General features: G+C 54.8%; 1 protein-coding gene across 1 annotated transcript in view; it reads right to left on the bottom strand.

The window, feature by feature from the left end:
* The window catches only part of MYO1C (myosin IC), a 25,200-nt gene extending 10,257 nt beyond the window's left edge, over positions 1 to 14,943 (bottom strand). Inside the window, exons 1-24 of the mRNA XM_015818339.1 lie at positions 14,794 to 14,943; positions 13,814 to 13,929; positions 13,105 to 13,303; positions 12,608 to 12,688; positions 12,214 to 12,393; positions 11,891 to 11,989; positions 11,671 to 11,784; positions 11,167 to 11,238; positions 10,876 to 10,995; positions 7,466 to 7,551; positions 7,003 to 7,108; positions 6,656 to 6,736; positions 6,201 to 6,292; positions 5,492 to 5,586; positions 5,345 to 5,391; positions 5,164 to 5,244; positions 4,965 to 5,070; positions 4,554 to 4,671; positions 4,140 to 4,253; positions 3,970 to 4,046; positions 3,807 to 3,875; positions 3,504 to 3,588; positions 2,999 to 3,158; positions 2,540 to 2,623 (exon numbers count right to left, since the gene is read on the bottom strand). Coding sequence (XP_015673825.1) covers positions 2,540 to 2,623; positions 2,999 to 3,158; positions 3,504 to 3,588; positions 3,807 to 3,875; positions 3,970 to 4,046; positions 4,140 to 4,253; positions 4,554 to 4,671; positions 4,965 to 5,070; positions 5,164 to 5,244; positions 5,345 to 5,391; positions 5,492 to 5,586; positions 6,201 to 6,292; positions 6,656 to 6,736; positions 7,003 to 7,108; positions 7,466 to 7,551; positions 10,876 to 10,995; positions 11,167 to 11,238; positions 11,671 to 11,784; positions 11,891 to 11,989; positions 12,214 to 12,393; positions 12,608 to 12,688; positions 13,105 to 13,303; positions 13,814 to 13,929; positions 14,794 to 14,919 — 2,508 coding nt within the window. The 5' untranslated portion in view covers positions 14,920 to 14,943. The remainder of the gene's footprint in view (positions 1 to 2,539; positions 2,624 to 2,998; positions 3,159 to 3,503; positions 3,589 to 3,806; positions 3,876 to 3,969; positions 4,047 to 4,139; positions 4,254 to 4,553; positions 4,672 to 4,964; positions 5,071 to 5,163; positions 5,245 to 5,344; positions 5,392 to 5,491; positions 5,587 to 6,200; positions 6,293 to 6,655; positions 6,737 to 7,002; positions 7,109 to 7,465; positions 7,552 to 10,875; positions 10,996 to 11,166; positions 11,239 to 11,670; positions 11,785 to 11,890; positions 11,990 to 12,213; positions 12,394 to 12,607; positions 12,689 to 13,104; positions 13,304 to 13,813; positions 13,930 to 14,793) is intronic.
* Positions 14,944 to 15,259: the final 316 nt, after the last annotated feature.

Here is a 15,259-nt window from a genome sequence, read left to right as displayed (position 1 = left end):
GATAGTTGCCCTGTAGGGGTGCCCAGCAAGGAGGGGATCCCCGCTTGATCGTGGGAAGGCGGTAGCCCTTCCGCTCGATCTGGGGTAGCCCTCCAAACCGGCGGACGAAAGACAGGCCATAGCAATATGGCTCATCACTAGGCTGCAGACAGCCGAAGTCATACTTACCACCAGGCAATTATAAAGCAGCGCAGATGAAACTGGGTGAGATCTACCTCTCTTAAATCCTAACTACCTTTTTTACCTCCATAAGCTGCTTAAAGTACTTTCCCCCCTATGGAGAGGGAAGGAAGATTTTACCCCTCCCTCTAGAAACAGTGGCGACTGACTATCCAGGGGAGTTTAAAACGTTGCAAGAATAACTTGATCCTAATTGGAACTTTATTTTTTAAAGTTTGTGGACTATAAAATATTTTCTATTCTTACTGAAGATCTGGGTTTTTACTCATAAAAAAGAAGCAAAACTGAAAAGAATATAAAAACTTTGGACTTAAAAGAAAACTTTAAATGGCGGGGGCGACATCCTGTGGCTCAACCTGATATTACAACTTGTTATTGCTTAAAAGAGACTTGGCCAGCAGCCCAGACAATAGATAAGACTTATGTAACCTTGAGACATCAGCTGTGAAAAGCCCAGCTGTGTTCCATACTCAGTGACAAATGTTTTGGGTTTTTTTTTGCATTCTCTGATTGTAAAGCCTTTAACCTAATACACTACTAAGAGAATATGGATGAAGATCAGGAACAGATTCTCTTTATGTTGAAAGCAATTCCTCAAACTATTCTTACAGCTACTAATGGAATAAGAGGTTACAGAAAAGAACAAGATATCAGCCCAGATATACGAACTCAAACTTTGATTACAACTAAAAAATCAACTACACAGAATATAACAGAAAAAGTGGAACAATTAAATATTATGACAGAGGATTCAACTGATCAACAAATACAGTCAATGGAAAACCCAGAAAAGGGACTGACAATATGGAAAAGGGAAAAGACTTTCTACATAAATCAGAAGAAACCTGAGGATCAAGAAGAAGAACAGACTGAAGAGAAGATGAACAGTTCAGGACAACTATGTTGAGATGGAAAAATAGAGAGACGATTTGTTAGTCCTCTCAAAAAAATGGCGACCGGGTAGTTATTTCTATGTCAAACAATATTCATAACAACACAGGGAGATTTATTCGATGACTCAAAAGCACGGACATGGAAGACGATTTGGCAAAGAAAGAAAGCTAGAATAAGACTGAAGAAAATTGGGTTTTGACTTATTAGTGAAAATTAAAATAGAATATACTCAAATAGATAAGATGTGTACTTTGAATATTAGATATTGTTATGAATTGAGATAAAGAAAACTTTGGTCATTTAAAACTTGGAAGTATAAATATTAACAGTTAAATTTGAACATTGATTTGCTTATAAAGGTTAAATGTAAAGGTAATTAAGATATGTATAAGCTAAAAACTTATCGATGAATATAATAAATATGTTCTTATTTAGCGGTAATAATAAAAATTACTAGCTTAAATATGAGATAGTAGATATTAAGAGAAAGAGAAGAAGTATTAAATGTTGAAATAAGAGAAATTTTGGTTACTATATTTAAGATATTTGGAAATTACCAGAAAATAAGAATATTATATTGTATTATTAATTAGTTGATGTAAGATGGTGAGAATTCAAATAGATAAAACATGTATCCTGAACATTAGATCTTGTGATGAATTGTGATAAAGGGAATTGGGGTTATTTAAAACTTGGAAATTATAAATATTAAACCTTAAATTTAAATATTAATGGGAAACTAAAAATTGGGAAAAACTAACCAGGACATTGATTGTCTAAAAAGATTGAATGTTAAAACAACTAGGATATATATATATATATATATAAACTAAAAATTATTGATAAATGTAAGAAAGTTATTTTTATTTAATCGATATAATAAGAATTGTACTAATTTAAATATGAGACAGTAAATACCAAGGGGAAAAGAGAGGAAATATTTAATGTAATAGTTTGAGATCTGTACTAAAGATATTTGTATGTTATTGAATTATTGACCAACCCAGCCGCCATGTTGCTTTTCAAATATTTAAATGTAAAATTTAAAAAAAATCAATAAAATTTTCTAAAAAAAAGAAGAAGAATCAATCAGGGGAAAGACTTCCCTCCAGAAATTGTGGTGCTCCATATTTGGAGATTTTTAAGAAGAGACTGGACAGCCATTTGTCCAGAATGGTCTAGGATCTCCCTCTTGGGCAGGGGGTTGGACTTGATGACCTCCAAGGTCCCTCCCCACTGTATCATTCTGTTACTCTCTTCGGAGATTCCTGACAGGCCGCAGTGCTGGGTTCCTTCAGGGGATACCCTCAGCTTCCATCAGAGAGTGTGCTCTGGATTTCAAGAGTTCCAGTAGCCATCCATGAAACTCAGTACACAGCTGAGGACCCTCCACCCATAAAATTGCCGGTCAGAACGATGATCCCCCCCCAGCCTGACCCTGGAGGAAGGCCTCATGGCCACGCACCTGCACCTTCCATTCGGGGCTGATTCGTTTGCAGTAGCTCCAGACCATGTTCTGCATACAGAGTCCCCTCAATAGCTGGGAGGCCTGAAGAAGAAGCAGGCAGTTGAGGCAGGACCATCGAGGGACCGTGGCCAGGGGGGGGGGGGAAACAGGGAGGCGCTCGCTTGACAGAAAGGCTCCACCCGGAGTGCGCATACCGACACAGAGGACCCGTAGCTTGAGGTCTGCAGGCTTTGAGTGAGCAAGACACCATGTGGCACAGACTGCCAAAGCTACCACAGTGCTGTTGCTGCTGCAGTCCGTGCATTAAATGCAGTTTATCATGGTTTGCTTGTCCACTCACGGGAAAAAGCTCCTTAAGCCACCATCATTCTGACCCAGCAAGACTTTTGGGGTAACCCTCCATGAGGCTGCGGGGCCCTCTTTCCCTCCCACCCCTTCACGCAGCCGGGCACCTACCTCTCGCAAGGAGGGTGGTGGCACCGGCCAGGACTTGTCCAGGACAGTCCTTGGCAGGTTGCGCTTCAGGTTCATCAGGAAAGAGTAACGGATGTAGTCCAGGAAATATTCGTTCTCAGGGCAGCGGGAGCAATTTCGATAAATGAAACCTTTGATGAACCTGTTGGGAGAGAAGAGCGAATGTGAGTCTGTGGGGGGAGGCAGCAGCCCAGCCGGGTGCCAGCTGCATAAAGAGCCCCACTGCTTCTCCCGCCTCCTTGCCCGGCAACATAGCCCCAGTGGGTCAGGAACGGGAAGGAGTCCCTCTCCCAGCCAGAGTTCCTCTTGGAGGGAGACGGGCGGTTCAGGATGTGAAAATAATAAAATTAAAATTAGAAGCTATAAAAATCACTCAAGACCCCGTTTCCAGGATTCTGCATCCCCCAACCCTTCCCTCAAGTGGGCAGGGTCTCTGGGACCTGAAAGAGGGCCCACCCCTGCAGGAAAACCACGACTTTTTACATACCGCCGGATTGTCTCCACCGCCCACTTCTTCCTGGCAGCCTTCCGGCGTCCCAGAGTGCCACGCCACCAGGCCTGGATAGTGACCGCTGCACGAAGGAACAGGGAGAAGTCCCAAGGGCTGAGCCTCGAGCCATCCTGCACCTGTTTCCGATTCCTCTCCCCATCGGTCTCAAAGCAGCCCCCCATGGCCCAACCGTGGGGAGAACTCACAAGGCCCAGCCCGGCTGCCCCTTCCAAGGCAAAGCTGGGCATGACACACAGTTGCACCGCATCCCACAATTTATTTGAAGGGCCGCCTTCCTACCTGAATGCTTCATCTGAAGGTATTTCTTTCGCCGATAGAAGCCTCGCCAAGCCGCTTGGATTTTTGTGGCTTAAATGGGGGGGGGGGGAAAGATGGGGGTTAAGCCGGGCAAATAGCGAGGTCAGGTCGACCTGACTTACTTAAAAATGCCCAACAAACCTACCGATGCTTTGCTTGCGGACTTCCAGGGCTTCTTCTGTCGCAAACAGGGTCTTGGGGAAACGAATAAATATTTTTGTCCTGGAAATAAATGCATCTATGAAAGAGAGAAGAGCCCCCTTTCGCTTCCACAGGCAGACAGACAGACAGCAGCTCCCGTTGTCAAACCGTTACCTGCCCAGCTTGTACTCTTCCTGCTTGAAGCCCAGGTGTTTCAGGAGGGCAGCCACTCCATCCTGAGGCCTCCCATCCCAGGTGGGCCAGGTTTCAGGACACAGAGATTTGTACCTGGTCAGAGAGGAGAGGCCAGGTGGATCGCGGGATGCAGGGGAGGGAAACAGCGCCTTCAAAAGGCCTGCTGCTAAGATGGCCACCTCCTGCCAGGCCACGGGACTTGCCTGGGCAGCCTCAGAAGAGGCTCAGGCTTGCACCTTGGGCGCCAGAGTGGGAGAGATGCCAGGGCAGAGGTTGGGCATCCAATGAAGATCTATTCCTCACTAGACTCTACCCACCCATTTGTGCTTTCTGAAAAACTGCCTGCCTAAATACCCTGGAGGCACAGCCTGGACACCTGTGTTAGTGACGTACCTTTGCAGAAAAACCTCGTATTTCCGCCGATATGCAAAACCAGCCCTGCGCACTCTCAGGTTCTCCATTAGGCCCAAATATTTCACTTGGTGCCGAATCAAAACTTCATCAAAACTGCCTGGGAAAATATGGAATCATCCCTAGAGTCGAGAGCCAGTTCAAGGTGGACAGACATCCTTTCCCCCCCCCAAGCTTAGAACGAGGGGCTGGGCTGCCGAGCCCCAACCTCAGCCAGGCTTCAGGCCCCGAGGAAGCAGCCACCGTGCATGACGGAGAGGAGTACCAGGCAGGGATGCCAGGGGCAGCCCTCCCACCCACAGGAGCCTGGGCTCCAACCCAGGGTGTTGGGGGAGGCAGGGAGGGAAGGGCTGGGAGCCTTGCTGACCAGGAAGAGCCCCCCCCCCCACCTACCGGCCTGCTTGGAGTGATTCGGCTTGATGCAGCGGACGTAGGAGGGCTCCTTGGACATGAGGATCTCCATCAGCTTTGAGAGGCTGTTCTTAAACTGGGTCACTGCCTGCATAGCGAGACGGGCCAGAGAAGATGCGGGTGGTCAGGGGCCCCCAAGGGGGGAAGCGGGGGGACGCGGAGCCCCTCTGCCAGGCCTTACCGTCTCCGGTCTCTTCTTGTCGGTCAGCTCTGTCCTGTCAAAGCACTGGGTGAGGATGGGGTTCTCTGAGTCGCACATCGCCTGCAAGGGCAGCAAACAAAACCACGGGAGATGGCATCTTTCGGGGGGGGGGGTTTGTGGGATGGGGCCACGTTCGGCCAGAGCGCCTCCCCAGGCTCACCTCCTTAAGGTTCCTGAAGAGCAGGTCATTGTTCTTATCCAAGAAACCTGGGGAAGAAGGCCAGGAAGCCACAAGGTGAGCAGCAGGAACCCCTGGGCAGGGGCCGGGAAGGGGGGGGCAGCCCCGTGGCATTGCAGGAGGGCTGACCTGCCACGCTGTAGGTGACTTCCCCGGCGTAGTGCAGCAGGCGGAACTCTTCCCGCCCCAACGACTTCCGGGTCTTGGCATCGGCCAGCTTGTGCCTGTGGAGGAAGCAGGGCAGAGGGTCAGCATCGCAGCCATAGACTGGCCAGACTGGCTCTGCCAAGGACTCGGGGAGGGAGAAGGAAGCCCCATGGCAAAAGGGGGGTGTCAACAACAGGGTCATCTTAATGCCAAAGGCTTTGGGTTCTCCTATTGCTTTGGGGAGCGCCTTCTGCAGGGCCACCCCAGAGCAAGCCGCCCTCCTCTCCTCTGGGGTGCCCATGTTTACAAGAAGAAAGACCTGAGGACCCCAGCGTGGCCATCTGGCCTGGGGGGGGTCAGATGGGGGCTGGTGCGGAGCCTATAAAACTCTTCCTGGATGGACTGTGTTCTCCCACGGAATGGATCACATGGTTTTGTAGTTGTTTTAGTCTTTTCAAGCTCCTATGGTTATTTTTTTGGTCTGTGTGTGTGTGTGTGTGTGTGTGTGTGTGTGTGTGTTGTTCAGGTTTGAATTCTGAAAGCTGTCCATATAGTCTGTGAGCCGGGCAGCTATAATAATTAAATCAATCAAAGCCCAATCGCAAAAGACCCGTCTCTCCTGTCCATTGGTCTGAAAACTGTGCCTCCTCCTCCTCCTCCTCCTGGGGTGGGGGGTCTCCAGCAAACTCACGTAAGGAAATGGGGGTGGCTCTTAATGGTCTCCTCCAGCTTCTCCAGAAAGGTCAGATCTGTGGCGTCCCCTGGCCGAAGACACTCCTCGTCCTGCAGACAGACGAAGCCAAGCCCAGCAGTGAGGAGGGAGGGAGGGAGGGAGGGAGGGGCGCCTCCCCTGGGCTGCTTTACCGCAGGAGCCGCCCGTGTTGGCAGAAGGCCGGAAGTTGGGGGCCGCTCCCCACAAGTATGCCCCATAGCTCCAGCAGCCATCAGCCCAGGCTGAGAAGCGGAGCTGGTGCTTGGCGGCCCTACCCTGACCCTTTGGGGGCACAGGTGAGGGGGGCCAGGGAGCAGGAGCCCAGGCAGCCCCGGAAGGCCAGGCCCCCTCCTCCTCCTCCTCCTCTGGGCTGGGAGGGGCTCCCGCCTGCCCCAGGACTCTTTGGAGGTTCCACTTCTCTGAGGGGGGCTTACCAAAATGGAAATTATGCCTTTGAACTTTTCTTCCACCAAGTCACAGATGATCTTGTTGTTGAAATACTGAACGGACTCCCACTGCCGTTTCACAAGGAGAGATCCAATTCAGCAGGGAATCAGTAGGCGATCTACTAGGCCATTTCCACAGCTCCGGCCCCATCCACCCCTTTCCAAGCACCGCAAAAGCTGCCAGCCACCCCTGACCCCCGGAGTGGGGGGGGGGGCTGAAGGCAGCCCAGCTTGGCCCTCCTGCCAGCAGCCCAGCACAGAGCAGCAGTGGCTCCTGCTTTCCCCCGACCCACCCACCCACCCCCCGACTTGGGGCTTCCCGGTGGGGCTCTTACCGCGATGCCCTCGGCTTCGTACTCCTCTTGCTCGGATTTCAGGGTGAGCTCTATGAAGAGCTGCTGCAGTTTCTCATTGCAGTAATTGATGCAGAATTGCTCAAAGCTGCAAGGAAGCAGAGAGCGCTCCAGGAGAGCTGAGCCAGGGCAGCCGACCCTCGGCCGTGGGGGGAGCCTCCTGGTCCCTCACACACACAGGGACGCCAAAGCGGCAGGGCTGCCGGCACCCCTCGGGCCAGCCCCACAAACCCCCTCGTGCAGCTCAAGATCCTCGGAAAGGCTTCCCGGAAGCGCAGCTGTGCATCTCCACAGCAGGGGGCTGTGGACTCTGCACGCCACCACGGAGCATGGGCAGAGGGTGACAGCACCCCTGGCATGTTGGGCAGAGCCTTGGACAGGCTGCCAACCTGGCTGCCAAAGGGTTGCCAGCTAAGGGAGAAGCTGAAGGCGCCCAGAAACACACCTGTTGTGCTGGAAAACCTCAAAGCCGTAAATATCCAGCAGTCCCAGCACAGTTGAGCTCTTCCTCCACCCCATGCTCTCCGTCTCCTGGGAAAGAGGACAGAGAACAAAGATTGGGGGGGGGAGGCAGGAACCCTGAGCTCTCCCTTCTGGAGACCTCCCCCCCCCCTCCTCCTCCAAGGCAACAACAGCCCAGTCAATCACGCCAGCAGGCACCTCCCCCCACACATACCAACCGGGGCCCCAAGCCCATCGCTTCCCCCTCCAGTGGGACAGGAGCAGCGCCTGGCTTGACGGACCCTGCGATTCATTACAGGGGACGTCATAACAGCTCCTAAGTGCCAGGTTTGTACCAGCGATGCCAGCAGTCGGAACACCAAGCCCACTCATCCCAATGCAAGTCGGCAACTCTCCGATTCCACTGAACGGGCCTTCCTAACAAGCAAAGGCAGCCCAAGGGCCTTTTTCAAGCGGAGGCTGCCCTGGCCAGCAACAGAGGATCCCGCTGAGCCCCAGAGAGACCCTCGCCGGTCCCACGCTGTCCCCAGAGACGACCGCAGCTGTCCAGCAGACGCTGCTGCTGCTGCCATTAGCCCAAGATCTGCACAGCGGCTGCAGGTCCTGCCGGAGGACTTAATCCAGTGGCCCCCGACCTTTGGGCACCAGGGATCGGTTCCATGGAGAGAGGTTTTTCCACGGACCGGAGGGGGTGTGCTTTCACATGCTGCCTGTATCCCGCGGAGGGGGCTTCACTTATTTGCACAGACCGTTTCCTGGCATGCTGTGGACTGCTGACGGTCCACCGACCGGGGGGTTGGGGACCCCTGACTTAATCCAACCGAGTCAGATGGGAACCGGCTTTTCTGGACAGATTTCTCCCAGCAATTAACAACAGTTAAGACTCCCAGTTAGCAAGATGGAAAGAATGATAAAACCATCAAATGACCATAATCAAGCAAAGTTAAAGCAAGAGAAAAAAAAGTCAAAATAATATATAAAACCTGGCAAAAGCAGTCTGTGGTAGAAAAGGCCAGGTATAAAACAATGTTCCTTAAAGCAGCAGGTGCCTAGCAACCCCCCCCCGCCCCCCCCAGTCTCCTGGCCTACTAGAGACCCGTGGGAAGCTGCTCCCTCCCTCCAAGAAAGCGCCTTGAACTGGACCCGGAATGCTTCTGGCCAGGAGGGGGGGGGAGGAGAGTCTTTGCTGCGTCCCTCCTGAGTCAGGAGGGAGAGAAGGCCGGGAGAAGCCCCGGCCGAGCTGTGGAAGGCTGGACCTGAGGCCAGACGGCAGTTGCTCAGCTGCAGGAATGCAACAGAGGCCGGCATTTCGCATTACAGCTTTGCAGGCAGGCAGCCTCAGCAGGGTATAAATGCTGGGATCCATTTCAAAGTACCAGTCGTGGCTTGCCTGATGCAGCCCCAGGGAAGAAGAGGGAGGGCAGCCCACGAAGAGTTTGCAGCGCTCCGATGAAAAGAAGGAAAACACAGGCTGCTCCCCCCCCCAGAGGAAAAAGAGCAGCGCCAGGGGAAAGCAGCCTCCGGCGGGAGACAGAGCGGCAGCCGGCGGCTTTGCCCGAGAGAACCGGGACTGGTGAGCAGCAAAGTTTCCTCTGGCACGCCAGCCAAGGGCTCCTGCGGAGAGCCCCAAAGGCTCGAATAACGGGAGAAGCTGCATTTCCTCTGCACTTTGTTTCATTTCCCTCTGGAGGGGGGGGGGACTGTTGTGCACCTTTGAGTCTACGCTGCCTCCTGGAGACTGCCTGGACAAGTCTGGGCGGTTACTTGGCAAAGTTTTCCAGAGGTAGTTTGCCATTGCCGCCTTTCTAGGACTGAGAGAAAATGACTGGCCTATGGTTACCAGCTGGCTTTGAGCCTAAGGCAGGACTAGAACTCACAGTCTCCTGATTTGTAGCCTAGTGCTACATGTATTTTACACAACCTATCGGGAGTTGTTGTCTACGTCTACGTCTACGTCTATGACTTCTTTCTCTATTGTTCTTGCTACGGCTGGCCTCTAACTTAAATAAATACATCTCCCCATTAAAATCTACAAAAGACACTAAGAGGGGAAAACTAGCAACAGCAAACGCTGCAGCCAATGAAGCCTCTACATTTGCCCAACGCGACTCGCCTCCCAGACAGAACCAATCGCCGGACAGCAAAAACAACGCTGGAGCCTTCCTGACAGGTCTCTCCGCAGCTCTTTCTGGCACACCTGCGGCTGGGCAAAACACACCCGGCAGGCACTCCTGTTTTCCCACGGGCAGGCAGGCCCTGCTCCCCAGGGGCACAGGGGAACCAAGGGGCTGCCCGGGAAAGAGGACATCTCCTCCAGGGTGTGAGTTGCCTGAGAAACCCCTTTGGAGGCTCCCCTGGAAACCACTGACGAGCACCCCTGCTCCAAGAAAGGGGAACTGCTAGGAATCCCAACGCATTTCAGAAAAATTCCCTGCGTGCCAAATGAAGTGCCGAGTGCCCTGATGAAGAAATTTTTCAAAACCCCATTGGTTTCTGGACCCTTCCTGACCAGCCCACGTGACCCCGTACCACATCCAAGGCAGCCCGTGGCCTCCTCGCTTCATGGCTCATCATCGTGTTGGTTCCTCTTTGGAAACCCGGCCCGCCCAGGACCGGAGACGAGCCAGGTCCTTCCGGTGGGGAAACCTCACCAGCTCCCTGGGAGGCTGCATCAGGGCGGCCTTCCAACAGCTGCCCACCATAAATACCCCCCCTTCTGGAAAGAGGGGCTCCTGCCAAATAAGGGTCTCCGACGAAGCTCTTCCTCCTCCTCAGGGGATGCCTGGCGCAGCTCTCCCGTTTGCGGCACAGGAGGCTGCTCTGCTATCCAACTGGGAGCGCTCTTTCTCACCACTGAGTCCTTGACCTTCTGGGCTTGGGTGGCAGCGGCAGCACCAGCTTCTCCTGCACAAGGAGGAGACAACTGGCACCGCTGCCAAGCAGCCCTGGGCCACCTGCCCTACTCGATGGAGGCAGTGCAGCTCCTCTCTCCCATGGGTCAAGGGCCACTTCGCCAGGGAGAGGACAGTCTGCCGCCCTCCGGGAGCTCCGCTGCACAGCTGCGGCCCACGACGTCTGCAGAGGGGGGGGCATCCTTGCCCTTCCAGGCACCTATTCTAACCTTCCCTGCATGATGGCAAACCAACAGCCTTGCAGCCAGGGGGCATTCTGTTTCCTGCCTGCCTGGGACGTTCGGCTGCTTCACGGGGAGGTTAAAACACAACCCCCGTTTCACATCTGCTCTCTGAGGTCAAACCAAATGACAGGTGAGCCCCAGCTATGGAGAAGAAATCCCAAGGAAAGTGGCCCCTTGTGCAAAGCCTGCAGGCACCGCTTGGGCCCGGCCAAGTCTCCTGCGAAGGCCGGCAACTGGGGCGCCAGAGACCAACTCACCTTGTAGGCCAAGGACTTGTTAATCTTGCCCACCAGCCAGGAGAAGGTGCGCCCATAGACAGCTTTGGCCAGAGCGTCGCGGGCGTAGGCGGCTTGCTCCAGGCTGAGAGGGCTGATCAGCTGCAGGGAAAGAGAGAGCCCCCCCCCCGGTCTCCGTCTGAACTCTTGCTACAAGGAAAGGGGCAACAGGCCAAGCCCCTCGGAACCCAGAGACTATCGCCAGGGGAATAGCCAGGCTGCCACCCTCCTGCCCCCCGCCCCCCGTCATTCTGCTGGCAACTCTTCTCTCACCTGTTCTCCCTTTGCAATGATCTTCTTGTGGGTCAGAGCTTCCTGCAGGACCGCGTTCTCCAGGCCCAGCAGCTTCAGACCGAGGAAGGAAGAAAGTGTGAGTGCGTCAGCCAGGCCCTTCCCGCGGCCGCGTCGCAGGGCTGAGTTTTGGCCAGGGAAGGTCAGTCACTCAGCAAGAAAGAGGGGGGCTGCTGTGGCCGGGCTGCACCTGCCTCGCCTCCCTCCAGGCCCACTTTCCTAGCAGGAGAGCACACCCGGCCCTCTGAAGATGATGGGGCAAACAGGAGGGCAGCGTAGCTGGCTGATCCCAGGCATCCCGCACTCGCCTTCCTCAGCCAACTGCAGCTGAACCCGGGTACAGCTCAGTAAACAGAGTACATTTCCAGGAGATTAAATTCCAAAATATACTCGAAAGAGCTTCCGAAGGCAGTTGGTACATTTCACTTTCCATTTACCTCTTCATCATGGATAAAATGGAGGCTTGGTACCGATCCCGTCACTCACCCTGGCCAAGTATTTGATCTGGTTTTCCGTGGTCACTTGTGCACTGCCGTGTTCGTCAGTTGCAAATTGCACATTCCCCAAGTGCAACACGCTTGCAATGATACTCAGCAGGTCCTGGAAAAAGGAAGGAAAAGTCTTGTGAATCCAGCCCTAGGGCAGAGGTGTCCCCTAGGGAAGGGTCCTCCCACTGGAAGGAGGGAGGTGGGGCCAGGCCTCTCACCTCAACTTCACTGTCGCTGAAGTTGATGACAGACAAGGCCCTGCGTACCACCTTCCAGTCGCTTTTGTCGTTGATGGAGGCGACCTTGGCGCACTGGCCCTGCAGGCAAAGGGGGCAGAATGGACTCCTGTGGGGCAGACGCCTGCTTCCCTCCCCGATACACAGGTGGCCGCAGGTCGGACAAGCAAGGGGAGATCAGGAGAAATGCGAAGAACATCCCCCCCACGTGAGCCGCCGTGCCCGCCACCCCCGGGGTTCGAGGCGGCTGAGGCTGCAAAGAGCCAGGGGCAGCAGCCCTATGGTGGAAGGAGGGCCCCCTTTACCTTGACCAGAAACTGGTACTGGTGGGGGCTCTTCTCCAGCCCCAGCCTCCGCAGCAGGTCTTCCTCCCCCCCCTCCAAGAGCTGGTAGAAGATGTGGAAGTTCCTCTCGCCGTGATTCTGGTGTACCACCCGCGACTTCTCCAAGAGGTAGTTCAGGATGTGGCCCCCGATGGGAGCCCCCTAGGCAACCCAAGAGAAGGCATGGGCTGCAGGTGTCCCGCCGTCAGCCTGATCAGCAGCAGCAGCAGGAGGAGGAGGCAGGGCAGGAAGCCCTTCTGGGATGGGAACCGGAGTCGTTGGGCACACGCCCGCCCACCCCCCCCCGGAGCAAAGGCAGGATTTCTCCCTCCCCCCTTCCTGGCTGTCAGCCCTGCGCCTTCGCCCACTTGCACACCTTGTAATCAAACTGGACGTCCATATATTTCCCAAATCGGCTGGAGTTGTCATTGCGCAGAGTCTTGGCGTTTCCAAAAGCCTGGATCCCAGCAGAAAGCAGAACAAAATCCAGATGGGGACCTTGCAGGGCTCCCCCGCAGAGCCCAGGCCCTCCTCCTGCCCCACCCCTGCGCTACATGCTGCATGACTCCTTGGAGGAGAAGGAAGAAAGGAGCTGGGGGGGTGGGGAGAAGCTCAAAGCCATTATTCACACTGGAGACCCCCGGGCCGGGGGCCGGGAGGAGAAGGGTCCCGTTTCCCTCCAAACAAGCAGGGAGCACTCTCCCCCGGAGGCCCCTCTTCCGTGCAGGGAAGCATTTTCTCGAGCTGTCTGGCGCTGGGAGCTCCTGCCCTGCGCGTGCCACCAAGGAGCTCCAGACTGAGGCTGGCCGCGATTCCCTTGGGACCCCAAAGCCAGGACAGCACCCCCATTCCTTGGTGAGCCACAAGGAGTACCTCGAGAACCGGGTTGGATTGCAGCAGCCTGTCCTTCACGGTCTGCACCTGCTCGCTCGCGGGGCAGGTGACAGCGTAGTACTGCAAGATCTTCTTGGTGGCCTCAGTCTTGCCCGCCCCGCTCTCCCCCGAGATGAGGATGCACTGGTCCTTCCTCTCCGTCCGCAGTGAGCGGTAGGCATTGTCAGCGATGGCATAGCTGCGAAGGGAGGGAGGCTGTCTGCTCTGCTCTGCTCTGCTCTTGCCCAGGAGCGCAGAGGTTCCAGCTGCAGTTTGAGGCTGCTTCCTCAAACGCCCCCCCCCCCAGACTTAGCATTCTCTCCCAAGGGCGGCAGCAGTGCCGCCAGGTCTCTCCTGCCACGAAGGACCTGCGGGGGGTGGGGGGGAAGCTGCCCAGAACTGCCAGGATAGTCTGGCAGGTTTTGGCTCCCATCGAGCCCAGCGGGGCCAATCCTGATGTAGCAGGAAGTAGAGCACTGCCAGGACTTGCCACCCTCCAAGTCCCCCCATCTTCTTGGCCTAAAGCCTTCTGCCAGGTGCTGCCCACCCTCCTTTTTCCACAGGGAGGACCTTCTCCCCATCATTCCTGCTGAGCGGCTTGGCCGAGGGGTGAAAAAGCCTTCCTGCACCATTGGCACTGCAGTGGAGGAGAAAAGGGGGGTGGGGACAGGCAGGAGGTGGAGAGCATGGTGCCTGCTCAGGTACCCACAGGTGAGGAGAGACTTCGTAGAAGCTGACGCCACGGTAACGGTTCATGTGCTGCTTGCTGTAGATCTCCAGGTCCTTGTACGGGTTCACCGAGACCAGAACCGAGCCAATGTATGTCTGAAGAGGAAGCCAGCCCAGGGGGGTGTCAGAAGGGGGCAGCAGGTGCCCTGCCTCAGTGGGGCTCCTTTCAAGGGGGCCCACAGCCCCCAAATTTGGCCCAAGGACCAAAACTCTGTTTCTCCTTTCCTTACGTGATCTGGAGGCCACAAGGATATTTCAGTTCCCTCCAGCAGCAGCTTGCACTGTAATCCAGCACCCACAGTGGACTGCCTTTCCCAAGAAGACCCCCCCCCAAGCCCAGGAAGACTCCCCCTGTACTGACCAGCCTCGGCACTGGTCTTCCCCAAGGAGACCCCCCCCCCGAGCCTGGGAAGACTCCCCCCTGGGCCACTGGCCCCCAGCACTGACCAGCCTCGGCACTGGTCGAGCCACCCAGAGCAAGGGGGCTCCCTGAATCTGGGGATCTCTTACCCTGATCCACAATGTGAGGAGACCACTCCAGGCACCCAAGAGAGAGTTCTGATTTGGGGGCTGCCAGGGTCCCAAGAAGGAGTCCCCCCCCTATTAGGCCAGGCAAGACGCTCTGTGGAACCCCTCCCTTGGGAGATTAAAGTGGCCCCAGCCCAGTTATCCTTTTTGTAAGGCCCCAAAGACCCTTTGGCTCTGTTCCAATGAACCTGGGGCGCTGAATGGGTGTCTACGACCCACATCCTGGCTGCACTGCCCACTGGCCGAGGCCCTCGCTCCAAGCTATAATTAGTATGGATGTTTTTAGTGTTTTTGTTGTTTTTAGTGTTTTTTAACTGCAATGTAGTTTTTTGAATTGTAAGCTGCCCAGAGTCATTGACTGAGATGGGGAGCTATAGAATCGAATAAATAAATCAATTAAAACCGAATGTGGCTACCAGACACCGCACTCACGTAGACGAGGTTCTCCTTGAACCGCCTGCGCAGGTTCTCGATGAAAGCTGCTTCGCTGGTGAAGTTTTCCAGCAGGACGAAGTCCTGCACTCCCACCCGATCCCGGGCCGTCAGGGCGTTCTCCATCTCTGCCACGCGGGCACCGTCACCTGCCTGCCAAGGGAACAGAACAACCTGGCTGAGACCCGGGGCCACGGCCCAGCACGCGGACGGACGGGATGGCCAGGCAGAGCTCCCCTATCACAGGCTGCCAGGCCTCCGAATGGGTCTGCTTCCCCCCCCCCGGGCCTCCCTGTCTGCCCCCACTGGCCCAGCTGACTCCCCATAAGCCTCCCCCCCCGTCTCTGCACCCGTTCACACAGCCACCCATCTGAGCAGGAGCGCACTGAGTGGCATACAACAGTCAAGTAAAACAATCATAAAAATATGGATAGTCATTAAATATTAAAATTTTATAGACAATATA

Source organism: Protobothrops mucrosquamatus, unplaced genomic scaffold (assembly GCF_001527695.2).
Source record: "Protobothrops mucrosquamatus isolate PMUCROS unplaced genomic scaffold, P.Mucros_1.0 scaffold721, whole genome shotgun sequence".
NCBI classification, from domain to species: domain Eukaryota; kingdom Metazoa; phylum Chordata; class Lepidosauria; order Squamata; family Viperidae; genus Protobothrops; species Protobothrops mucrosquamatus.
This window is presented reverse-complemented; position numbering and strand designations above follow the sequence as displayed.